Source organism: Periplaneta americana, chromosome 12 (assembly GCF_040183065.1).
Source record: "Periplaneta americana isolate PAMFEO1 chromosome 12, P.americana_PAMFEO1_priV1, whole genome shotgun sequence".
Classification (NCBI taxonomy): Eukaryota; Metazoa; Arthropoda; class Insecta; order Blattodea; family Blattidae; genus Periplaneta; species Periplaneta americana.
Window position 1 is genome coordinate 66,645,391 of NC_091128.1, and position 27,910 is coordinate 66,673,300.

Sequence of the window (27,910 nt, forward strand, 5' to 3'; positions counted from 1 at the left end):
TCATACCGGCGAATAACAAGACGTCGAAAGACTGACCTCGTTGGATAGGACGTCTATAAAAAGGCAAAGAACAGCAATAAGAACAAGAAATTTCCTTATTTGTATGGAGTATAATGAATATAACGGAAGAAAAGTCACTAATATACTTGGACAAAGTATGCAGGCTTTGTTTATCACGTAAACGTGCGATGTTATCTATATTTGATGAAGATGGAATGTCTCCTTCGTTAGCATCAAACATTTTGTCATACATAGGTATTGAGGTTAGTTTTAATTTTCAGTAAATAATTTGCTTGCATGGAAATTGTAAGAAAACTAGCCAAATCGAAACCGGCTCAGGTGGTTATTAAGACATACGAATTTAATTATATCGAATCTTAATATTTGTCATGACACCCAACATTACCTATAAAGATTTAGCAATGAAATGGCAATGAAGGAACGACTCTAGAATACAGGTAACTAAAAAAACGTGCCGTAACGTTGAGGGAAATTAAGGCCAACTGTACAGATAAGTTTGTGAAGTAATTTTTCTTGGGAAAATACTTATCTTTTTCTGTGGATATGGACTTCAGTGTGTGTGCGCTAGGCATAACAAAAGCCTTAACTAATCAAACCTAACCTGTCATATATGCAAGGAAGAGTTGCTATTTTTCCTACCAAGAAGTTGGATGACATAATAGACCTATGAGTTAAGATTCACCCGACGTTGTTAATTGATAAACATAAACACTCTGTTCATATTAAAGATTTTATTAATTTGTCCTTCAGAATAATATCTGTAATATTGCCAATTAATATTTTCTCCTCAAATATTAATTATCAGTATTACAGATATTATTCTGTTGGACAAATTAATAACATGTTTAATATTCTCATAGCTAGCAGTGCATATTTCTGTACAGATTACTGTGCACTTTACTGCAGAATCCCGGCCAAACAGTCACTCAGCTGAGTGCGCCCCTTATATAATGGCAGTTGACTTGAACATAAAACGTCAACGTATACCTATGCCTAACTTGGAGTCAGGCCACAAAGGGAAACATTGAAGGAGAGTTCGATCTGGTGCTGTGGATTGAATTCGGCGTAGCTCAGTGATCAGAGCGCTTGGTACGTAGAACCAAGGACCCGGGTTCGATCCCTGGCGCCAGAGCGAGTTTTTCTCCTCAAATATTAATACGTTGTTCATAGTCTGTTTAACTTAATAATTATTTCATTATTAACAATATTAAAATTTTTCATGAGGATTAATAAAATCTTAACATAGGCCCTAATGTACAACAGAAGGGTGGCCCTTTTGCGAATTACGTTTTCATAGCACATTTTAGTAATTATAGAGAGGCCACACCTGTGGAGTAACAGTTAGTACGTCTGGCCGCGAAACCAGGTGGCCCAGGTTCGATTCCCGGTCGGGACAAGTTAACTGGTTGAGGTTTTTATCAGGGTTTTCCCTCAACCCAATACGAGCAAATGCTGGGTAACTTTCGGTGCTGGACCTCGGACTCATTTCACCTTCATCTCATTCAGATTCTAAATACCTAAGCTGTTGATAAAGCGTCGTAAAATAACGTACTAAAAATTATAAAGAAATGTCGCTGAGTCAATGATTCAATTGAATGAACGATTCTTGTTGCTAGGTGACTCGCTCAGAATTAAATAGTTCACTTAAAGCAACGATTCCCGTTGCTTGGTGACTCTCAGAATTAAATAGTTCAATTTAGTGAACGATTCTTTGGTGACTGCTGAATAGTTCACTAGGTAGTCTATACCATTCACGAACTGAACACTTCTCACAATCATTGTTCTCATTGTAATACGTAGCAGGTAACTCGCTCAGAATTAAATTACCAATAGTTTGTATAAATGAATGATTCCTTGGTGATCACTATATAGTCAACTAGGTATACCATCCACTGTTAACTGAAGACTTCCTACAATTTGTTGTTCGTATTATATGTACAACACTATCACTTTAGTTCACTAAGTATTTCGTTTAATAATTGAACACTTCCTTAACTGAGCACTTCTCACAATCATTGTTCTTATTGTAATACGTAGCTAGGTAACTCACTCAGAATTAAATTATCAATAGTTCATATAAATGAACGATTCCTTGGTGATTGCTGTATAGTTCACTAGGTATACCATACACTGTTAACTGAAGACTTCCTACAATTGAATCGGTTATTATTGAAAGGAACCAAGTCCACTTTTTAAAGTTTTGAGATAATCGAAAAAAAATTTTTTGCGAGTAATCTATTGTGCATATAAAATATAGGCACATAAAATATAGGCATACAGAATTGGTTTAGACTCGTAATATTCGCACAGTCATTAGAATCTTTGTAATCTACAAAACACGTAACTGGACTTAGTTCCTTTCAACATGGAAATGCTCTATTTATAAGAATGTAAACATATTTTGGCTATAAAAATAAATTGGGAATTTAGTAAATCACCTGTAATGCATGTCTTAAGAAAAAAATTAACTATGAAACATGTTACTTGCATGGTGCAGTATAACATACATTATTTTCACAATATACATAGAATGTTTACAGTAGTCATACACCTTTCTAATGAGAATAACTCAGAAAATAAAACAAAGGTTTTAAAATATCCATACTATTTGATTGAATTAACCAATATGTTATTATTCTTGGGTAAATACAGAGCAACAGTACAAAATTACTGTTTTCAATAAAGTAAGTTTTCTTTTTATTCCGTTGGCCATTGCAATATTTCATCATAGAAATCTTTGCTATCTCCTGATGTGACATAACGATAAACTTTCCTCACATCGTCTAGTTTACTTGTTTTTATTGGAACTTGTCCTTCAGGATAGGCTTTCTGTAATTGGCTAATAAGATTACAATTTCTTGTGCCAGGGTTTGATAGGTGGAAAGATTGACTGACTGGACTCTCAATAAAAGGACGAGTTACAACCGTATGAGGGTGATCAGCAGAATATACAAACTCTGAGAATGATGCAGGAGCAAATGTCATCTTCATATTCCGAGGGATATTCTGCCCAGCTGATTCATCACTGAGCTTGGTCTTTTTATAAAATGTGGGCTATCATTTATTTACACCATAAGTATCATTATCTGTTACTATTTTTACAGTAACATTGCGTTTTGCATTAGCAATGATGTTACAGTATTCTTTACATGTACAGACTCTATCACATTGCTGAATTGTTTTCTTGAACACTCCTTATCGCAGGACAAAAAGGAATGCTCTCTGATAGGGAATCGGTGAATTGTTTCATCAATCATTTTATCCTCAACTAAACCCATGCAAAGCCGAATGAATGATTTATATTCTGAGCTGGGCACCCATCTGAGTAAAGATGGAGTTTCCTAACATTTTGTTTTACTCATTAGTGAAGTAGTCCAGAATGAAAGAACATATTTCATTGGCACCTTTATGGCCTCTCCCTCATGATACATGTATACTTTGCAACTGTTGTCATTAAGGTTATGAATATTAAAAACATTAACCCAGAGCTATGTGAGATAGAAAATCTCCTGAACAGGTATATGAGGAAGGGGAAGATTTTGCATGTAATCAAATGCTATACATAGTTTTTCATCAGAGTTACAGGATTCAGAGCTTGAGTGTAAGTTGGAATACAATTTTTTACTTCTTCTTTTATGAACTTGTAATTCACTAAGTGCTGCTAGTTTTACGTTTTATGATAAGTGTAGAGATTTTTCTTTTGTTTCAAGTTCTTCACACTTACTACAAACGTCAATTTGTGGCCTAACAAATCGATATGCAAAATTCTTATTAAAATATTGGACATAGAAATTTACATAAACAAATATTCCTAAGGTATATTTCATCGTGACGACACTACTTTTTACGGCCTCATGTATTCCGTCTTCCATTATCTGATACTGTTATCAAGTACAGAATAATCAAATCTGAACATTTAATGCGACAAACAACTAGTATTCAACAATCAGTCTCTGCAGGTTTGTGATCTGTGCTCTTCAGACTCATAAAACCCGCGAAATATTGGAGGTAGAATACATCGTGGAATTAGATGAAACACATGTCTACATCAGAAAATATAAAAGGGGTAGACTCCTTCTATAGGTTTGGTATTTTGTGTAATTATAACATAAAATATTTCTCTGCAGAAACAGAAATAGTCTAGTGCAGTACTGAAGTGAACTTCTGCCTCTGAAGCAGGAATCTGAAGAATTGTTTGAAGCAACCACATATAAATAAGAACCAAGCTTTGACGTATAGTTATTTTTTTGTGTTTCGAACCATGTGTTGTGGATTATAGACATTTCCTGTTTACACTTTTTACACTTCAAACAGAATGAATAGTTTGAGTATTTTGCTCTCCTCTGCCAATTCACACTATCATTTGAGTTGCAACTCACACATTTCTTTGCACTTTTGTCAGGTATTAGTTTATACGACATGGCGAAATCAGTCTCTTCTTCTTCACTGCTCAAATTACTGAAAAATTTTCTCAAATTACAATTATTTTTACTTTCCAAGGCTAATGCAATAAATTATTATTACTGTCGTATCTTGAAAATGACTCTTCAAGTAACAATGCTTGTTTATCAGGTTCCCTTGGAAATGTGACGTCATAGATATCCCATCGAACCTCCTCATACTCATCCTCTTTCACAATAGCCCTGCCAAGACTCTGGAATTCGTTACCTGCTGGCATCAGGGACTGTCGAAATAAAATTGAATTCAAATGCAAACTTACTAGGCACTTGGTCAGTAATTGAGACTCGTTCAGACATGGTTTCTTGTAAATAGTTCTCTTAATCTATCACAAAATATTTCAATATCCGGTAATTTCATCACTATAGAATTTTGTTATTGTAGGTTTAATTTGTAATTTAGTAAATTCAAAAATATTCTTTGTTCTTAATTTCTATGATAAAATGTCTAGCTTTCATTAATCAGGTATTCTTGTCGTACTTTAATTTTTATTGTAATTGTAATTGTAAATTTAATATTAATTGTAATCTTATTGTTCATGTTATAGTTGTAATCCCCTGGTAGAGGGGCAGAGAAGGCCTGACGGCCTTATCTCTACCAGGTTAAATAAATAAATAGTAATAGTAGATAATGCTCGTCAATATTGTCATCTTTTAAAGTTCCCAGGAAATGCTCTTTTTTTTTAATTAAAAGCTACCTTTGTCATTGCTATCCGCCTTTTAGCTTCCAAAATAAAATCAATGTTAATCAAAGCTCATAGAAATTGTTTGAGCAACAGCTCGCAGTGCATTGGAGTTTTTTCCACCCAACGTTTTCCCCAAACTGTAAGGCAAATGTTAGGGAATCAGACTAAAATTTTGTTAGAAATATAGCGTGATGAATTGTCATCTTTATGCATATTTTTCCAGCTTTTCTTTACTATAAACACGTAAACTGTTGTTTTTTAAACGTCAAGAATAATTTAGATTACATGAATTTGCTTTATGTATTGTGTTTATTTTCTTTAATCCTACCCTTAACATAAGAGACATAACATAGCTGTTTAGCCGAGTGTGTTAAAGCAAGGTATTATGGTGCCCAGGAACGAATCCCATCCAAACCCCCAAGGTAAGTAAAATTGGATTTGTATAGAATTTTATTCACCTTCCTCCATGTGAAGGCTGCCTAGAAGACAAAGCTTACCAAAAAATTGTTATTTTTTTTTAGTAAATGGTAGGTACACAATTATAATGAAAAAAAAATGGAGAAGGAAAAGAAAAAGAAATAACACAATTATAAATAATTGAAGACGACTAAACAAAAGATCATTAATTCCAGAAAAAAAAAAAAAAAACATAAAATTTTCCTAGTATGGTATCTATTTGCTATTAGGTGATCACAGTCGTCTATTTAGCACTGGTTGCAAGACCCAACTTAAGTGAGCAGATCGCCATAGGAAAGAGATCAATCTATTTACGTGTAGAGATGGTTTCTTAGGATTTTTATAGATCCCTTCACTGCAGACAGATATTTCAGTCACAAGAGTTTTTCCTAGACCAAACTGCTTGCAAAAATGCGCGAATCTTTTTGTGATGGTCCCTCTAGCCCCAATCAGTAATCCAATAACTTCGATCGACGTTAGATGATATTGTGATATAATAGTATAGTTTGAGATATGTAGAATTACATGATAGAATAAATGTAGTAGTAAAATAGAAATAGAATAAATGTAGTAGTAAAATAGAAGTAGAGACATGTAGGAGAGAATAGAAGAAGTGGTATAATAAGAGATAGGGACATCTAGGAGAGAAAAGTTGAAGAGTAAACAGAAGAAGGAAAGACATGTAGAAGATAGAAAAGAAAAGCCTTGAAATAATTTTAATTCAATTCAAAAGAACTAATTCAATTGAATCATTGACTCAGCGACATCTCGTCTGTGATTACCCAAATATTTTTGCCTGCAAATTTCATTTCTAGTGATGAACTCATTTGCTGTTCTATCCAAATCTAAATGCAGAGCTTCTTCTCTGTGGGAATGAATGATAGCAGGAGGAAAATGTTCACTCAGCAGTAGAGGTAGACACTGGTATTGTAAGAACTAGTCTCCTGAACTTAACAAAGTTCTGGTAGGATGTCATGAAGAAAAGCTTCTTTCCAGAGATCAAAGCAGTTTGAAAATCTGTGATGTGGTGCAGTTTTGATCTTCCAATATCTAATAACATGTCTCTGTGTAAAAGTAGTCTCTCCTTGTCCAAGTCATCTCCATAAAATGAGAGAATTTCTTCCATTTCCTTATCTTTTATTTTATTTTATTAGGTTATTTCAAGATGCTCTATCAACAGCTTTGGTTATTTAGCGTCTGAATGAGATGAAGGTGATAATGCCGGTGAAATGAGTCCGGGTCCAACACCGTAAGTTACCCAGAATTTGCTCATATTGGGTTGAGGGAAAACCCCCTGAAAAAACCTCAACCAGATAACATGTCCCGACCGGGAATCGAACCCGGGCCACTTGGTTTCGCGGCTAGATGTGCTAACCGTTACTCCACAGACGTGGACTCCATTTCCTTATCACCTTCTTTCAACCACTAATTAGAAATTCTCAGTCTTAGAAAATTTGCAGTAAAAGTGTCATTGCGATCATGCAAACAGTTCACAATATTATCAACAACTTCGTAAAACTCTAAGATACGAATCTACAGGAAATGAATGGACATGTGGCATGGTCCAGTGTCCAAACATCAAGGTGACTGCCGGTTACATGGGAGTTGTGGCCTGGGCAATAGCGATATTGTTACTTCACTCCAGAACTGGAAATCCATCATGTAAGGAAGAGTGCAATGTGGAATGCAGGCACTGTAGAATACACACAGTTTTCTTGAAAGACGAGGTTCGATTTTGTAAAACAGTATTGGCTGCATCAACATGACAAAATACCTGCACAAATAGACTTCGGCGATAAAAAAAAATTAAACGAATGCAACTGTACTAACGAGCCGTTTGCTTTTGCACCAGCATCTTATCCATCAGTTTGTGATATTGAAGCCATAAATGCAATTAACTCTTCGTAATTGTTCATTACTGAATTTAGTGATATGTCATAGCTCGTACCATGAACTATCTCTTTGTATCATTAGTTTGGATAGTTGTAGAAACAGGAAAGTCTGTATATAAATAATATTGGAGGTGCTCATTGTATTTATTTTGAGGATGCTCAAAATGCAAAGCACTCCCGAAGTCGGCACTTATGAAAGGGAGTAGTGTGGTGAATCGATTTAATATAGACCTAGTACAGTAACACAATTGATAGTGGAAAAGTGTAATTATGCCATCATTCGGATATTTATCATATTAGTGCTTTGTACAATATTAAGTTAATTCGTGATCCAACTTATGTGCCATATTAACTGCAATAAGGTTAATAGCAAACTAATGAATTAAGTTCTGTTATATAATAATAAAGTCATATGTTTAATACCTTTGAAAGTATTTGATATTAATTGTGTGTACATACAAATTTTAAGGGCTTGTTCATCAATGACTTGGTAGCGTAATAGCTATGTTAGTGGTTCACTAAACAAAAGGTCCTAAGGTCGAATCCTGGTGTATTTAAAGGTAAGTCAGGTATATTCCAATTTAATATAATGTAGTTAGTAGAATAAGATAAGCAAAGAGAGAAGTAAAAGAAAATATGTGAGGAAGGGAGAGCAGTGTAGGGCGAGAGAAAGAAAAGCTGTGGTAGTGAGAGTGTTCAGGGCTCTAGACCCCGAATAAATTCATATTTTGAAGTATTGATATCGTGCATGACGTCATATATCGCGTCATCGATCTCCTATTGGTTTGGAAAAACAGCGACTGATTCTTGGATTTTACCGCAAGGTGTATAAGCGAAATACGAAGGGAACTATCACTGCACTAGCTTAGCTGAAATATATGGCATAGTCAGCTTTACTCATCTTAAATTGTTTCTCCTCTCTTTTGATTCGAAGCTCGTAATGACATGGTTACTAATGCTGGACAGTTTGCTTACATGTTTATTGGGTCCTTCCATGGAAATGCGACATTTTCACGAAAAATAAAAATCTCACGAATCTCTGTTTGTTATATGTCATTTTTTTCGTTATGATCCGAATTTTTTTAATCTGACAACACTGATTGTATAACAACACATATGTGGGAGAAAAAGTACAAAGAAGCATGTGGTTTAAGAGCGCGAAATGATGTTAGAAATCACATATTTGAATGTACATTTAAGGCAAATAAATCATTACTTCTGTGTGTTAAATTCAATTAATAATGAAGTGCTGACCTTTGTTAATAATTATAATGTATAGAAACCGTAATACAATGATTATTTCGTGCTTGATTACAATATTACAAAGAAAAGTTTAGAGTTCGTGTGTCACGCTCAAATGGACATTTGTTTATATTTCTTCAAAACCATTTCATTTTTTAATGTTTCATAAATATAAAAATGAGACATCGCATAACAATCAACTTCTTATATGGACAACATTTTTATTTATGCACAAATTCTACAAGAAAAACACGTGACACACGTAACACAAATGTTATGTCCGTTTGTCAGTATAGTTTATCTTAAAATCCAATTACAATTTTTGTTGTTATTGGAAATCCTTACGCGGAAACATAATTAGTAGTGAAATTTCAAATACTTATTGCTGATTTAGATAATTTTTTTTTTGTGTGTGTGTGTGTGTGTGTGTGTGTGTGTGTGTGTGTGTGTGTGTGTGTGTGTGTGTGTGTGTGTGTGTGTGTGTGTGTGTGTGTGTGTGTGCGCGTGCGTGCGTGCGCGCCTGTGGTTTGTTTTTTTCAATGTACATATATTGTAGATTAAACACTCGTGAAAATATGTGTTCCATAACTGTTGTAGTAAGAGGGAAAGGAACTGGCTACGCTAGCCCATTATCTCCTGGCCTAGTTGCCTCATAAGTGGTGCCTTCTTGGTATCACTTGTGAGGTTCACACCTGTCTTTAGACATGTGACTAAACAACAACAATTGTTGTAAAAATATAGTGTGTAGGCCTAAAATTAGCAAAAAACATTTAATTTATGCCTAAAGTTCGTATAATATATTTATTATTATTTTAATTTCTTGAATTAAAAACTTTAAAAAATTGGATTATGTTAATTTATTTCATATAAAAAACAAGCTTATACAGTACATTTTTATGGTAGGCCTAAGTGGGTAGTCACCATACTAGGCCTATGTATAAAGAAATTGGTGTAATTATTTGCACATTAGGTAAATGGTACTAAATTTCTGATATTAATTTAAAATCGTTTTATTTAATAACATTAATTAACTTTTACCCTAGGTATTATTTAGCAATTATAAAAGATAGGCCTTTTAAAATCTATATTAGTTGTTCTATTGATCTAAATATTTATACATTTTCAACATAATAGTATTTTCAAGAATTTAAGTTGGGCCGATTACTTGGTTGGGTTTTTCCGAGGTTTTCTCCAACTGCAAGGCCCATGTCAGGTAATCTATGGCGAATCCTTGGCCTCAACTCGCCGAATACCATTTCGCTATCACCAATCCCATTGGCACTAAATAACCTAGTCGTTGATACAGTGTCATTAAATGACCAAGTAAAAAAAAAATGACATCAAATATACAGGTGAAGTTACAAAAGCTTGTGGTGGTGAAGAATTTAAAGTGTCTGTAATGTTCAAGGAAGGGAAGTACTATAAATGGTTGACATATTGGTGTATTCGTCACATATCACACAGGAAATATCACCACATAAGGTTGTAAACAACCATGCATATTTTAAATTTAAAATTATATTTTAGTGTAAATCTAGTGTTGTTTTGTATAATAAGAACTGTAGGCTAGTGTATAAGTCTTTCTCAAGAAGTGAGGGCATTTAAAACAATTAGTAACCAACATGACAGAAATATTCGTGTGTCACAACATATTTACAGTATTTTATTTCTTGTGATTTAGCAGTTGCATTTACTACACAAGTATCTTAATTGTTTGGAAAATAACTGAATGCATTTATGTCATTTGGCACAATAATATGAACATTTTCCATTTTGGTAATAAATCAAGTGGCAAGAAAATGTTCGTGTGTCACACCATACAATATTTCATACTTTTTACATTATTAATTATTTTCATTAAGAATTTGTGTTTATATTTAGGAATGCTTATGTTAAAAGACAGTAATGTCTTTTTCATGAACTACTAAGTATTTAATTAAATATCTGTGAAGATCACAGTTTGTTACTTCAAAAATGTTACTTTATATGTGTCACTATGGAATGACCCTATTCTAGAGTTTAGCAACGAATGTTTTTGTATGGGACGACATATTGCAACTGATGTCATAATAATATATAGCAGAAATAGATATAAATATTGAAACTAAACTAGTGCTCAGTTCACTTCGTACTGTGCTTGTACATCTTCAAACTTCGATCATAAAAGTAGATAGAAGGGACAAGGCTTGCACCAGAAAAAATCAGCGAATGTTGGGCAGAGAAGTGGTATGGTATGGACGTGGGGTATGGGAAGATCACTGTACATCTGTGGAATATAAGATCTTGGTTTGATTTTGAGCACAAAATTTAGAAATCACAATAGTATTTAATAAGTGGGTACACTGGATGCATATTAATAACTTCACTGCAATTGATTGAAGCACGATAATGTTATTTAATGGGTAAGTTTGCCATAAATTCCTCATGAAAATAGTCTATGAGACACTTTTACTGTCTATTTTTTTTCCTTTCCGAAATTTAAATTAGAAGTTACTGAAAAATGCTTTAAATAAGATTGAAACAAGGAAGTTAACAAAAGGAAGAACACTATTTATTGCCTTTAAACAATGTTAATTCGTGTCAATTTATTTACGTTATTAGATAGTACTTTGTACTTATGTTTTTATCTAACAGTAGCCTGTCTTTCATACATAGTTTATTCCTGTTTGCTGATTTGAAAATCAAACATTTATACAAATCAAAACAATACTCTCAGCATTAATGTATGAAGTAAACATCAGTAAGATAAATTATTTATTGATTTTTATATTATGAAATAAAATTTGATTAAAATACAGGACTTTGCACTTTCTGACAAACATTACAAGGTTGCCGGACACCTAGGCCAGAAAGGTGACTGTCCCGGTTTTTATGGGACATATGGTAAATTTATATAATGATGTTTGTTTCAAATACAGAAAATTAAACAAATAGGCCTAGGCCTTCCTCAAATTACCCAATGGTGTCCTTAACTATTATCTGTGTGTTTCAAACTGGCGGATCAAGGTCAAGCAACGTACTGCATTTGCCATGTGCGCTTACCCAAGTTCTTTACCATTTTCAACTAAAGTCATCTGGGACAACCGGAATTACCAGTACTTCAGTTTTCAGTTCAGTGACTCGTGCGTGGTTTGTTCGTTTGTACGTGACTTGATCTGCCAGTTTGAAATGCACAGATAGTGGTATCTTTGATCTGTCACAAAGGGGCCTTTATTTATATTTAACTTTTTTATTCTGTTATATTTTGTATTTTTTGCGCATTGTATTTAATACCTAATAGGTAGTGGTGGGATTTAGCCGTAGACTATACCAATTTTTCCCATGTAGGCCTACTGTGATATCCTTAATGAGTGTCTGTAATTCTTATACAGTAGGGCCTATATTTATGTTTAACTTTTTGGTTCTGTGCAGATTGCGTTTAATAGGCCTACCTAGTATTAATATTTATTTATTTAACCTGGTAGCCATCAGGCCTTCTCTGCTCCTCTACCAGAGGATTACAATAATAATATGAAGTATAAAATTACAATTAATATTAAATTTACAATTACAATAAAAATCAAAGTACGAAAATATTACCTGACTAATGAAAGCTAGACAATTTATCATAGAAGTTAAGAACAAGGAGGCTAGTTGGAGTTTAGCCCTAAGCTAATCAAGTTTTTCCATGTAGACCTAATTATTATTTACCGGTATTGTGATATCCTTAACGAGTGTCTGTAATTCTTTCACAATACTAGTGGGGCCTATACGAGGGGGGAACCAAAAATAACCGAAATGTTTTTTTTTTTTTTCTTTTTGCATTTTTATTGAACTCTACATTCACAGTACTTTAATCCCCTTCAAAGTATTGTCCATCTGCATTAATGCACTTGTCCCAACGCTTTTACCACTGCTGAAAACAGTGTTGGAACTCTTGAGGCAGAATACTTTTCAAAGTCATTAGCGTGTTTTCTTTGACGTCATCCACATCACTGAATCGCTTTCCTTACAGACATTTCTTCATCCATGGAAACAAAAGTCCGATGGAGCCCGATTGGGTGAGTAGGGTGGATGAGGCACAAGCACCATATTGTTGTTTGTCAAAAACTGTTGGACCGTCAGAGCTGTGTGGGTTGGAACATTGTCGTGGTGAAGCAACCAGTTCCCATTTCTCCACATTTCGGGCCGTTTCCATTGCACACTCTCTCGTAATCTTCGTAACACATCCAAAGAGAAATGTTGGTTCACTGTTTGCCCTGGCAGAACGAGCCTTTGTGGACAATGCCATTCACATCAAAAAACAAATCAACATTGTTTTCACATTGGATCGCACTTGACATGCTTTCTTGGATCGAGGTGAATTTGGAATTTTCTACTGGTTCAATGCTTGCTTTGAGTCTGGGTCGTATCCATAGCACCAAGACTCATCCCCAGTCACAATTCACAATGTTGGTTGGTTATATAGTTTTATTATCGAATTTATAATTTCATTTTGTTTATCATAGATGCTTTCGTGGATTATAATTTCTATATTATTAATGGTTATATTCATCTTAATGGTTAGTAGTAATACTAAAATAGTAATAACTATAATTATTACTATTTTAGTAGATATAAAAAATATTTCATTTGATGCTAATCTTGTAACATAAATAAATAGTACTAGTATTCCTCCTAGAAAGATTAAAAATAGAATATATGGGAATCAAAATCTTTGTGATAATAAGCCTCTTATTATACATACAATGATTGTTTGAATTAATAATATAAGTCCTATTGCCAATAGATGTCTTATTTGTGTAAAGAGTATTCTTGTAGTTAATATAATAATTATGATATTTTTAATGTCAGAAAGTAGTTTATTTAAAATATTAGTTTTGGGAATTAATGAAAAGATATAATCTTTTTTCTGAAGTTTTAAAAGGTGTTCCTTATTTTTGGTTTACAAGACCAATATTTTTATTAAATTATTAAAACTAATGAAAATTATCTTTTTTTTCTGTTATATTTTTTTGTGGTATTTGAGTTTTTTCTTCTAATCGTAAACATTTACTTGTTACTTTATTGAGTTTGGAATTTATTGTTTTGGTTTTATTTTTAATACGATATATTTATTTGAATGGTTTTAATTATGAATTATTTTTTAGAATAGTTTTTTTTTTACATTTTCCGTTTGTGAAGGTGCCTTGGGTTTATCTATTTTGGTTTCTATAATTCGTAGATATGGTAATGATTATTTTCAATCATATGTTATATTGCTATGTTAAAATTTTTAATATATTTAATTTTTTTAATCCCTTTATGTTTGTTGAGTAATTCTTGATGAATAATTCAGTCATTAATATTTCTTTTATGTTTTTTGTTTATATTTTCTATATCGGTCTATTTCATTGGGGAATCTAGGTCACTTATTTAGTAGTGATTTAATTTCTTTTGGTTTAATTCTCTTGAGATCATGAATTTGTGTATTGATAGTTATGGCAAGAGAATCAATTTTTCGTTATAATTATTATAGAATTTTTTTTATTTGTTGTAATTATTTTAACTATTATACTTTATTGTACTTTTGGCAGATTGAGAATATTTTCATTTTACTTATTTTTTGAGGGTAGACTAATTCCAACCCTTTTTTTGATTTTGAGTTGGGGATACCAGCCTGAGCGACTTCAGGCTGGTATCTATTTATTATTTTATACTTTATTGGCATCCTTGCCTTTATTAGTTGGTATATTTTATATTTATGATTTTTTAGGTTTGTTATATATTCCTTTATTGACGAGTAATTTTTATATTAATAATTTATTTTATTTATGTATAATCATGGCATTTTTGGTTAAAATACCAATATTTTTGGTTCATTTGTGGTTACCTAAAGCTCATGTAGAGGCTCCGGTTTCAGGTTCAATGATTTTGGCTGGTGTATTGTTAAAATTAGGAGGATATAGATTATTACGTGTATTTGTAATTTTAATTAATTTTTCTAAAATTAATTATATTTGAATTTCTATTAGATTAGTCGGTGGTGTAATTGTTAGTTTAATTTGTATACGTCAGACGGATTTAAAGTCTTTAATTGCTTATTCCTCTGTAGCTCATATACAGTAGGTATTGTTATTGGCGGATTAATAACTTCGAATTATTGGGGATTTTGTGGAGCATATATTTTGATAAGCTCATGGTTTATGTTCTTCTGATTTATTTTGTTTGGCTAATATTTCCTATGAACGGTTAGGTAGACAGAGCTTATTAATTAATAAGGGCTTAATAGCGTTTATACCTAGAATAACTATATGGCGATTTTTATTGAGATCTTGTAATATAGCTGCTCCACCTTCATTAAATTTATTAGGTGAAATTAGATTATTAAATAGTTTAATTGGTTGATCATGATTAACTATACTTACTTTAATTTTTTTGTCTTTTTTTTAGTGCTGCTTATACTTTATATCTTTATTCTTATAGTCAACATGGAATATATTATTCTGGTATTTATTCCTGTTCTTTAGGTTATTCACGTGAATACTTATTATTATTTTTACACTGATTTCCTTTAAATTTATTGATTTTAAGTAGTGACGTTGCTGCATTTTGAATATAATTATTTACTTATGTAGTTTAATATAAAATATTGATTTGTGGTGTCAGTGATATAATTTATTTATCTTAGGTTGTGATGTATATATCAATTTGTTTTATTAGATTTATTTTTTATTTATGTTTAGAATTATTTTAATTTTTATAGGGTTTTATCTTATTATTAATGATATGATTTATTTTATTGAATGGGATATTATTAGATTTAATTCTGGATCTGTTATGACATTTTTATTTGATTGGATGTCCTTAATATTTATAGGTTTTGTTTTCTTTTATTTCTTCTTTAGTTATTTTGTATAGTGATGATTATACAGGGTGTTTAAAAAATACGGGGCATAATTTCAGGTATGTATTTCCCACATGTAGACAATCAAAATAGTTCATTACAACATGTGTCCGGAAATGCTTCATTTCCGAGTTATAGCCTTCACAACATTGAAATTCACCGGAACGTTTTTCTTTCCGCAGATCGTTGCCGTCAAAGGAGACATTAAGAGGGCACTCTGACAGTTCATTCTGAGGCGAAGGTTACATTCAGTGTTGTGTAGGTGTTAGACTGTGCGACATGTATTCAAATCAAGAGCTGGCAGAGATACACTTCATGTACGGTAAGGCAGATGGCAATGCTGCGCTGGCTCATCGTTTGTACCAGGAGAGGTACCCACAGCGACATTGTCCAGATCGGAAGACATTTGTATGTCTCCATTACCATCTGTGTGAGTATGGAAAATTTAACTCTCCTGGTTTGGGAAGGGGACGACCAAGATCTACAACTCCAGAAATACAGGAGGAGATTCTGGAGGCTGTGAACATGACTTCTTCTATCAGCGCACGAAGGGTAGCGTTGCAAGTCAATGTTCCTCATACGACTGTCTGGAGACTGTTGAAAGAGTATCAATTGTATCCTTATCATTTGCAACGTGTACAGGCCCTGTCACCAGCAGATTACCCTGTATTTGTGGACTTAGAAACTGTATTCAAGCAGGAGGTGGACATTTTGAACATCTTCTGTAATGACAACGACCTGCGGAAAGAAAAACGTTCCGGTGAATTTCAATGTTGTGAAGGCCATAACTCGGAAATGAAGCATTTCCGGACACATGTTACAATGAACTATTTTGATTGTCTACATGTGGGAAATACATACCTGAAATTATGCCCCGTATTTTTTAAACACCCTGTATAGATGGGGATATAAATATTAATCGATTTATTTTACTAGTCCTTATATTTGTAATATCTATAATATTTTTAATTATCAGACCTAATATTAGAATTTTATTAGGATGGGATGGTTTAGGTTTAGTTTCTTATTGTTTAGTTATTTATTATCAAAATGTTAAATCTTATAATGCAGGTATAATTACTGCATTGTCTAATCAGATTGGGGATGTTTGTTTATTAATAGCAATTTCGTGAATATTAAATTTTGGTAGATGGAATTATATTTATTATTTGGAATTATTAAAGCGTAGTTTTGAGATAGAAATTATTTCTTTTCTTGTAGTTATAGCTGCTATAACTAAGAGAGCTCAGATTCCATTTTCTTCGTGACTTCCTGCTGCTATAGCTGCTCCTACTCTGGTATCTGCTTTAGTTCACTCATCAACTTTAGTTACTGCAGGAGTTTTTTTTGATTAATTCGGTTTAGAGTTGTCTTTAGTGATTGATTAAATGTTTTTATTTTACTTATTTCTGGTTTAACAATGTTTATGGCTGGATTAGGGGCAAATTTTGAGTATGATTTAAGGAAAATTATTGCTCTATCTACTTTAAGTCAGTTGGGTTTAGTAATGAGTATTTTTCTATAGGCTTTTCTGTTTTGGCTTTTTTTTCACTTGTTAACTCATGCATTGTTTAAAGCATTATTATTTATATGTGCTGGTATAGTAATTCGTGTTATAAAGGTTTCTCAGGATATTCGCTTTATAGGTAATTTATCCTTTCAAATACCTTTAACTTCAACATGTTTAATGTATTTCTAATTTTGCTTTATGTGGGATACCATTTTTGGCTGGGTTTTATTCAAGGGATTTAATTTTGGAGATAGTTTCTTTAAGATATGTAAATATTTTTGGATTTTTTTTTTTTTTGTTTTATTTTTCTACTGGTTTAACTGTTTGTTACTCTTTTCGTTTATTCTATTATACTTTATGTGGTGATTTTAATATATTAAGTATATATAATATGGGTGAATATGGATTTAATTAAAGGGATATTAGGTTTATTAATTATAGCTATTATAGGAGGAAGATTTCTTAGTTGAATTATTTTTCCTACCCCTTTATTAATTTGTTTACCTTTTTATTTAAAGACTTTGGTAGTGTTGGTTAGATTTTTGGGTGGTTGATTTGGATATGAAATTTCTAAGATTAATATTGGTAATAAGTTATTACCTATTAAGTTTTATTTATATTCGAGATTTATAGGTTCTATATTGTTTATACCTTATATTTCTACTTATGGTATATCTAATACTCCCTTATCCTTGGGTTATATATCATTTAAAGTATTTGATTCTGGTTGGAGAGAATATTTTGGTGGTCAGGGTATATATCTATTATTTATATATATGAGTAAAGTTAATCAGTGATGACAGTATAATAATTTAAAGTTCTTTCTTATATTTTTTGTAATGTGGATTGTTGTAATAATATTTTTATTAATTATTTAGACTTGAATAGCTTATATTTTAGAGCGTGACATTGAAGATGTTAATGAGATTTATAAAATCTTTAAGTATTATTTATAAAAGTTTTCTTTATTTCTACAGTGAAAATGTAGTGTTTTGATATTATTAAACTATATAAATTAGAAATGTAAACGGAATTTAACCGCTAAAGTAATAAGTTAGCAGCTTTTACTTGTTCTACACATTTTCCTTAACTGGAATATTCAATTCAATTTTATTATTAACAGTAATATACCTCTTTTTGGTTTCAGTTAAAAATAAGGATAAATATTTATCTAAATATCAGGTCGAAACTGATTGCAATTAATTGCTTCTTATTTAAGATAGATTGAATAATCAATACTTTTTGAATGCAACCCAAATGTTATACTTAACTAGTATCCTATGATGCTCATTCTAATGATCCTTCATTTCATTCGTGATATAAACCAATTAATAAAATTAATAGAAATATTGTTCTGGTAATTGTTCATATTATAATACTTGATGTATATATAATGATTGTTATTGGTAATAATAACGCAATTTCTACATCAAAAATTAGAAAAATTACTGCAATTAAGAAGAATCGTAACGAAAATGGTAATCGAGCTCTTGACTTAGGGTCAAACCCACATTCAAAAGGTGATCTTTTTTCTCGGTCTTCAGTTTGTTTTTTTGATAGTATTGTTGCTATTACTATAATAATTGTTGATAATAATATAATTATGATAATAGAATATCTTGTTAATATAATTATTTATCTTGTTTATGCAAACTTTTTGATTGGAAGTCAAATATACTATTTATATTAGATAAATTATGTTATCTCCCTCATCGGTAAATAGAAATATATAAAAATAATCATACAACATCTACGAAGTGTCAATATCAGGCTGCTGCTTCAAATCCAAAGTGGTGATTGGATGAAAAATGTAATGTTAAATGTCGTAATAGACATGTTATTAAGAAGGTTGTCCCAATAATTACATGTAATCCGTTTAAACCTGTTGCAATAAAGAATGTAGAACCATATACGGAATCTGCCATGGTAAAGGGTGCTTCTATATATTCATAAGCTTGTAGGACGGTAAAATAAATTCCTAATACAACTGTAAAAAATAGGCCTTGCAGTACTTGATTATAATTATTCTCTAAGAGGCCATGATGTGCCCATGTTACAGTAACTCCTGATGCTAGTAAAATGGCTGTATTTAATAGTGGGATTTGTAGTGAATTAAAGGGATAAATTCCTATAGGTGGTCATAGAGATCCAATATCAATGGTGGGAGATAATCTTCTATGGAAGAATGCTCAAAAGAATGAAATGAAGAAGAATACTTCTGAAATAATAAATAGGATTATACCTCACCATAATCCTTTTCTTACTATTTTGGTATGTAATCCTTGATAAGTCCCTTCTCGGACAATATCTCGTCATCATTGAATTATTGTTAATAATATAATAGTTATACCGATTATTAATAATTCTTGATTATATTGATGAAATCATTTAATTATACCTGTTATTGTTACTATTGCTCCAATAGCTCCCGTTAATGGTCATGGACTTTGATGAACCAAGTGAAATGGATGGTTTGCGTGTCTTGTCATTAATTTACTTCTCTAGAATATAAGGTACTTAGTACTGCAAATACATAGGATTGAATAATAGCTATTGCTGATTCTAGAATTAATAATGCGATTTGAGTTATGATTAATAATCTTAATATTACCGTAAAATGGGGTGAATAGGATCAGTGGGGGTGAATAGGATCAAAACTTTATTCTTGGTTATAAAGTTTGTTATAAATTGTACTTGAGCGGGATCACAGTCATTGGTTACTATTATTGTTCTGGTAAGCAATGACTGTCTTCCCGCTCAATTGCAGTTTATAACAAACTTTATAACCAAGAATAAAGTTTTGATCCTATTCACCCCCACTGATCCTATTCACCCCATTTTACGGTATATAGTTTAAGAATGGACCTGTATTTCCTAGCAAGGTTAATAATAAGTGTCTGGCAAGTATGTTGGCTGCTAGTCGTACCGCAAGTGTTCCAGGCCGAATTATATTTCTGATTGTTTCAATACATACTATAAATGGTATTAAGATTGGAGGAGTTCCTTGTGGTACTAGGTGTGCAAATATATGTTGAGTATTATTAATTCAACCAAATAATATAAAACTAACTCATAGTGGCAATGCTAGAGATAATGTTAATACTATGTGGCTTGTTCTGGTGAAAATATATGGGAATAGGCCTAGAAAATTATTGAATATAATTATTGAAAATAAAGAGATGAAGATAAATGAAGCACCTTTATAAACATTTTTTATTCCAAGTAATGTTTTGAATTCTGTATGTAGATTTTTTAATAGTTTATTTCATAAAATATAGTGTCGTGATGGAATTAACCAGAATCTTATTGGAATAATAAATAGTCCTAATATAGTGCTAATTCAATTTAATGATAAATTTATTATACTTGTTGATGGGTCAAATACTGAAAATAAGTTACTTATCATTTTCAATTTCTAATTTTTATATTAATTATTTTTTTTCTGTCAATAATTTAATTGGAATATATGAGAAATAATTTATAGAATTAAATAACATGAATATAATAGAGAAGAATAAAAATAGTATTAATCATCTTAAATGTATTATTTGTGGAATAGAAAATTATTCGTCCAAATAATTTTATCTTGACAAGATAATGTTATTATTTAACTAAATGATCTCATCAGAAGTAATTGCTAAATTACTATAATTTGGTTTAAGAGACCATTACTTGCTTTCAGTCATCTGATGATTCATTTATTTTTAGTACTCAGTTAATAAAGTCGTTTGTTGAAATGCTTTCGATTACGATAGGTATAAATCTGTGATTTGCTCCACAAATTTCGGAACATTGACCATATAATACACCAGGTCGATTAATTAAAAATCTAACTTGGTTTAATCGACCTGGTGTTGCATCAGCTTTTACACCAAGGCTTGGGATTGTTCATGAGTGTAGTACATCTGCTGCTGTTACGATAATTCGAATAAATGTATTTATAGGTAATACTGCTCGATTATCAACATCTAATAGACGAAATATATTAGGATTTATTTCGTCTTGAGGAATTATATATGAATCAAATTCTACTTTTGCGAAATCTGAATATTCATAACTTCAATATCATTGGTGTCCAATAGTTTTTAATGTAACTGTAGGTGTATTAATTTCATCTATTAAATATAATAGTCGTAATGATGGTACTGCAATAAAAATTAGAATTACTGCAGGGGCAATTTATTGTTCATGCTATTTCAATTATTTGTCCTTCCAATAAGAATCGATTAATGTATTTATTAAAAACTATTGCAATTATTATGTATGACACAACTATTAAAATTATGATGATAATTATTAAAGCATGATCATGGAAATAAATTAATTGTTCTATAATGGGTGATGCTCTATCTTGTAAATTTATATAGGCTCATGTTGTCATTATTTCTAACAAAAGTTTTCAGGAATACTTCATATATGGAGCTTAAATCCATTGCACTTGTCTGCCATATTAGAATAATATTATATTAAAGTATTAACTAGTAATTGTTGGTAATTCTGAATAACTGTGCTCTGCAGGGGGTAAATTTTGTAGTCATTCAATTGAGTTTCTTGTTTGTGTCAGAAATAGAATTTGTCGATTAGTTCCTATACTTTCCCATATAATGAAGATAAATATTAATACACCTACAAATGAGATTATAGATCCAATAGATGATACTACATTTCAAGCTGTATAGGCATCTGGGTAATCAGAATATCGTCGAGGTATACCGGCTAGTCCAAGGAAGTGTTGTGGAAAAAATGTTATATTTACTCCTACAAATATAATTGCAAATTGAGCTTTTAGTCATTTAGGATTTATAGTTAGACCTGTAAATAGTGGATATCATTGGATGAATCCTGCTATAATGGCAAAAACTGCTCCTATTGATAGAACATAGTGAAAGTGGGCTACTACATAGTATGTATCATGTAATACAATATCGATTGATGAGTTTGCTGATATGACACCTGTTAAACCTCCAATGGTGAATAGAAATACAAATCCTAATGATCATAAACATGGTGCTCTATAAGATAATTGAGATCCATATACAGTAGCTAATCAACTAAAAATTTTAATTCCTGTTGGTACTGCAATAATTATAGTAGCTGATGTAAAGTATGCTCGTGTATCAACATCTATTCCTACAGTAAATATATGATGTGCTCATACTACAAATCCTAGTAAACCAATCGCTAATATAGCAAAAATTATTCCTAGATTTCCGAAAGCTTCCTTTTTACCTCTTTCATGGCAAATAATATTTGAAATTATACCAAATCCTGGTAAGATTATAATATATACTTCTGGGTGACCAAAGAATCAGAATGAGTGTTGATATAAAAAATTGGGTCTCCTCCTGCTGGATCAAAAAAAGATGTAGTTAGGTTTCGGTCAGTTAATAGTATAGTAATTGCTCCAGCAAGGACTGGTAGTGATAATAATAATAATAATAATAATAATAATAATAATAATAATACTGTAATGGCTACGAATCATACGAATAATGGGATTCGTTCTGGCTTTATATTAATTAGTTTTATATTGATTGTTGTAGAGATAAAATTAACAGCCCCTAGAATTGAAGATACACCTGCTAGGTGTAATGAGAAGATAGCTATATCAACTGATGCTCCGGCATGAGCGATGCCTCTTGCTAGGGATGGGTAAACTGTCCAACCTGTCCCTCCACCTCTTTCTACTATACTACTAGCCAGTAGTAAGGTTAATGAGGGTGGTAATAATCAGAATCTTATATTATTTATTTGTGGAAAAGCCATGTCTGGGGCTCCTAATATTAGTGGTACTAACCAATTACCAAATCCCCCAATTATAACTGGTATTACCATAATAATTGGTATTATGATGAAGGCATGAGCAGTAACAGTTACATTATAGATTTGATCATCTCCAATTAGTGAACCTGGCTGTCCAAGTTCAGCACGAATTAATATTCTTAATCATGTTCCTACTATCCTGATCAAGCTCCAAAAATGAAATATAAAGTTCCAATATCCTTATGATTTGTTGAAAATATTCATTGTTGCAAAGTTAGTAGAATGGCTGAGATTGAAATAGGTGATAGATTGTAAATCTATTAAGGAGAGTTGTTTCTCTTCTACTAGCATAATGAATAAATTTATTGGGCCTTATATTCATATTTTATATGATAATAGAATGCAATTCTATAGGAGTAAATTGATTACTAAGGCTTAAAGAAATTTAATCTTTATTTATAGCTTTGAAGGATATTAGTTTAAAGTTAACTTAAAGCCTTTAAAATATATTTATTACTAAGATACATAATATTAAGCCTAATATAGAGATTGAGGATAAAATTATTCCAACTGAAATAATTTTATTATTATAAAATTGAATATTTAATTTTGGTTCAATATATAAAATTATAAATCTTGCGTAGCAAATTAGTAGGTAGTAATATAATGTTATTAATGATATAATTATTATCAATGAAATAATAAAGTTTATTTCATTGATAATTATGTGTTGGATGATAATCCACTTTGGTAAAAATCCTAAGACTGGGGGTAATCCTCCTAGTGATAATAAAGTGGTAAATATTAGGAATTTTACTGTGGATATTTCATTTCCTATTAAAAACGTTTGATTAATAAATTAAATTTGATGTGATCTGACAATTATAATGATTGTTAAAGTTAACATTGAATAGATTAGAAAGTAGATAATTCATATATTTTCTCCAATGTTTATAGCTACTAATATTCACCCTATATGGTTAATTGAAGAATATGTTAAAATTTTTCGGATTGAGATTTGATTTAATCCGCCGATAGATCCAATAACAACTGATATTAAGATAATAATTCACATGAATATGTTTATGGTTAGTGAGTATGAAATTATTATTAAGGGAGCAACCTTTTGAATGGTTATTAAGATGAAGCAATTGTTTCATCTTAATCCTTCTATAATACTTGTGGGAATCATCAATGAAAAGGGGCAGCACCACTTTTTAACAATAAGGGTGTATTAATAATTATAGATGCTAAGTAATTATTAGAAAATGTATATAATTCTTCAATTATTGATTTTCTAATAATTAGGAATAGTAGAGTTGATGATGCTACAGCTTGTACAATAAAGTACTTTATTGATGCTTCTGTTGTGTAAACATTTTTATTAGTTGATATTAGAGGAATAAATGATAATAAGTTAATTTCTAATCCTATTCTTGCCCCTAATCATGAATTGGATGAAATTGAAATTAATATACCTCTTATTAGAGTTGTTAATAAGAGGATTTTTGTTGAATTGTTGGTCATTAGAGAAGAGAGGATTTCCTCTATAAATGGGGTATGAACCCATTAGCTTATTTAGCTTACTTTTCTAATATAATGATTAATTTTAAATACATTTTGGTGTATGGTGCACAACAATTTTTGATATTTTAGATAATAGTTTAATTCTGTTAAATGTAATAACGGTAATTTATATTACTTTATTTATCCTATCACGATAACCCTTTACTCAGGCACTTTATTTTTTTTTGTATTTAAGAGAATCTTTTCGTTATTGGTTCTATATTAACATTTTGTAATGGATTTTCATGTTATTTGCTGGTAATTCGATTTTTAGTAATATAACATAGTTGCGACATTAGCTACACTGCTCTTCACGTCACATGGCCGCTATTTAAAATTGTCATAAGTTTACGAAAATGTTCAGTATTTTTTATGCTATTATGCATTACAATAAATTATGAACTAATGATTGTACATTACCATATTCAGTACTAATAATAAACATTGTACGTATTTCAAAACTTTATTTTTAAATATCTATAGGAAAATTACTAAATTTAAACATGGAAAAAAGTGTTTGTGCAGTACATTATGTCTTTACCTAACCTATAAACATATTTTCCAATTATCTGGCAAAATCAGTTATCTGGCACTGGCTTTGTCCCACAGTTGCTGGATACGAGGAATTCTTCTGTAGTAATAGGATAACCAGAGCATGTAGTATTACATTGTGTACTGGAAAAGAAGACAAAAAGACATGTACAGTAGAACCCCTATTAACAATCAGCAGGTTATCTCACTGTTTTTCTATCACTTCTTTTGTTGCAAATAAAAGTATGGAGTATAGTACTGTACATTATATTGTACGTATTTTTTCTAGAGCAGGTTATTATAATGCTTTACCATTACAAAATATGTAGAAGGATTATTGCCGCTGCTGGCAACAGTAACAGTTACTTGTGTGAAGGGGACGTTTTTCCCAAAGAAATTCCACATATTTGGAAACCCATGCACTATTCAGTATTTGAGTGGCTGTACTGTATAATTTTTACGCAAGGTATCTTCCACGGGTGTCAAAAAAGAAAACTTGAAAAATTGAGCAGTTCGGGAAATGAGAAAATGTGGCTCATCTCGCATCAGAATACGAGACTGGCATTACAACTGTGTGAGATTTGATAAAAAAAAACACGAGACCTCTATTATTCCAATCTTTCCACAGACATAGTACATCACAAGGAGTTTCTTTGGCCCTTAAAAACCAGTCGTTGACAAGCAAACTTAAATAGTGAACTTTTGATCCACTACTTTACTTACTTGCAAATGGCTTTTAGGGAACCCAGAAGTTGATTGCCGCATTCACATAAGCCCACCTCTCTCAAATCCACTCCTAGCATGTTAAATACAAGAGCACGGAGAAAATTACGAAACTGTATGTATTATGCACTAATTTGTGAAAATCATTTATAGTACAGATTATCCAATTTTTTCAATTAACCATTTAGTCTACTCTCTTAATTACCACGGATAATAGAGATTCTACTGTACATAGCCTACATAGCCTACATACATACATACATACATAGCTACATACATACTCCCCTTCCCCTTCAACTTATTACAAACAATGGAACTTAATTTATTTCCTACAGGTCACCATTAGTGATGGACTTCCTACATTGATTTGCAATAACTGTCTAACTCACATTGAAGCATGGCACACATTCAGAGAAAAGTGTAGACACTGTGATGAAGTGTTGCGCCAGTGCATCAAAAGAAACAGTGGCTTGAAAGTAAAACAAAAGAGTAATATAATAGTTGGGAACTCTGTTTCTTCACAAGTCGTAATGAAAATATTAGCATCGAATGAGACAGATCTAATTATTGAGAATGATTGCTTATGTTCTGGAACAGAAAATATCAGTCTACCTCACACAAAACAGGAAGACACAGAAGCCTGGAAAGGTATAAATGATGATAATTCATCTTTGCGTAATAATGACACACCAAACAATTCAGAGACAAATGTACAAGTGTCTGAGAGTGATGACGATATTGGAAAATCAAAGATAGATATAGATGACAACCCTACAATAAGAGAACTTAATAAAGAAGATGCTTTTTTAAGGTATGAAAATTCCAACACAGATTGTGTCAGACATGAAGCACCAGAACAAATGACTTATGGTTGTTCGAAATGTGGAAATACATTCAGCTACACCAGCAGTTTCACTTTTCACATATGTAACCTCAGTCCTGAAAAGCGTTATGTATGCAACTTGTGTGGAAAGGATTATTCGACAGCAGGAGCTGTGAAGACACACTTACATATCCACAAGGGAAAGCATAAGTGTCCAACCTGTGGAAAGTCATTCCCTTCCAAGTTTCAAGTGGAAGTACACATGCGCATACATACTGGGGAGAAACCCTTTGTATGCGAGTTTTGTGGAAAGAGGTTTGCATATGACAAAGGCCTAACATTGCATATGAGTGTACACACAGGCATCAAACCCTATAAATGTGATGAGTGTAGTTATTCGACGACATCGAGAAGTTACATAAAGAATCATAAATCTGTGCACAGGACAGAGAAGCCATTTGTGTGTGAGATTTGTGGGCAGGGCTACACTCTGCTGCCCAGTCTCATGAACCACCAGCTCAATCACAACGACCAGAAGACCTTCACATGTGATGTGTGTAACAAAGCTTTCAACACCAGTCGCAAACTAGCAAGTCATAAAATAATGCATAGTGGAGTTCGTCCATACCATTGTGAAGATTGTGGCAAGCGGTTTGCACGGAAGGAGGGGCTCAAAGAACATAAAGTGATACATACAGGTGAAAAAAAGTTTGTATGTTTAGTATGTAAAAAGCATTTTGCATGGCGTAAGATTCTGAGAACACACAAATGTGTTGGTGTGTCACAGTAGCAAATAGACGCCATCTACATGTATTTTTGTCTCGAAAATATATACTTAACATTTTGCAACATTTTTCATTAGAATTAGACTCTTTTTCACTTATTTTATAATTAACCATTTCATACCCAAGAAAAAGGTGAAATGTTTACTTTTAATAAGTAGGTTAACAGTTCTCATATTTGAAAGAAAATTTACTGGTATAATTACAGTACTGTAGGTTATGGTTATGGTTATGGTGGTGGTGGTGTTGGTAGTAGTAGTAGTAGTAGTAGTAGTAGTAGTCTCTATTGTGCAGGCTATTTGATGGCCCCATTCACCTTCTCACATCCCAGTATAATTTTAGTGTTTAGTCTAGATGGGATGACCTCAAATTTGAGTATTTCTGAAGATGATCCATGCCCATCACTGAGTCTTCTTTATTACACAGAACTCATTTTGGTCATTTAAAAATGGATATTTTGTATAAATGTGGTACTAAGCAATCATGACCAGTTATTAGCCAAAACAGCTACTGAATCATATCTAGGTGATTCTGGTATTACAGTTTTATTTAGAAGAATTTACCATAATTTATTCGTACTTTCAGCTTTAAAA

General features: G+C 31.8%; 1 protein-coding gene and 3 pseudogenes across 1 annotated transcript; 3 read left to right on the top strand and 1 right to left on the bottom strand.

Moving 5' to 3' along the window:
* LOC138710507 (putative zinc finger protein 66) lies at positions 1 to 27,426 on the top strand. Its single transcript, XM_069841451.1, has 2 exons — positions 1 to 263; positions 26,048 to 27,426. Exons 1-2 carry the CDS (start codon positions 114 to 116, stop codon positions 27,323 to 27,325), a joined length of 1,428 nt encoding a protein of 475 aa, XP_069697552.1. The 5' UTR covers positions 1 to 113; the 3' UTR covers positions 27,326 to 27,426.
* On the top strand, positions 5,550 to 15,328 carry LOC138711272 (NADH-ubiquinone oxidoreductase chain 4-like; annotated as a pseudogene).
* LOC138710508 (NADH-ubiquinone oxidoreductase chain 5-like) lies at positions 16,513 to 17,683 on the top strand (annotated as a pseudogene).
* Positions 19,969 to 20,649, bottom strand: LOC138711273 (ATP synthase subunit a-like; annotated as a pseudogene).
* Positions 27,427 to 27,910: the final 484 nt, after the last annotated feature.

What these genes read in the sequence shown, in the direction of transcription:
- LOC138710507 (XM_069841451.1), top strand. Translation starts at nt 114, where the DNA reads ATGAATATAACGGAAGAAAAGTCACTAATATACTTGGACAAAGTATGC. An exon ending in TGTCATACATAGGTATTGAG is followed by an intron (nt 264 to 26,047) that starts GTTAGTTTTAAT and finishes TATTTCCTACAG; the next exon opens with GTCACCATTAGTGATGGACT.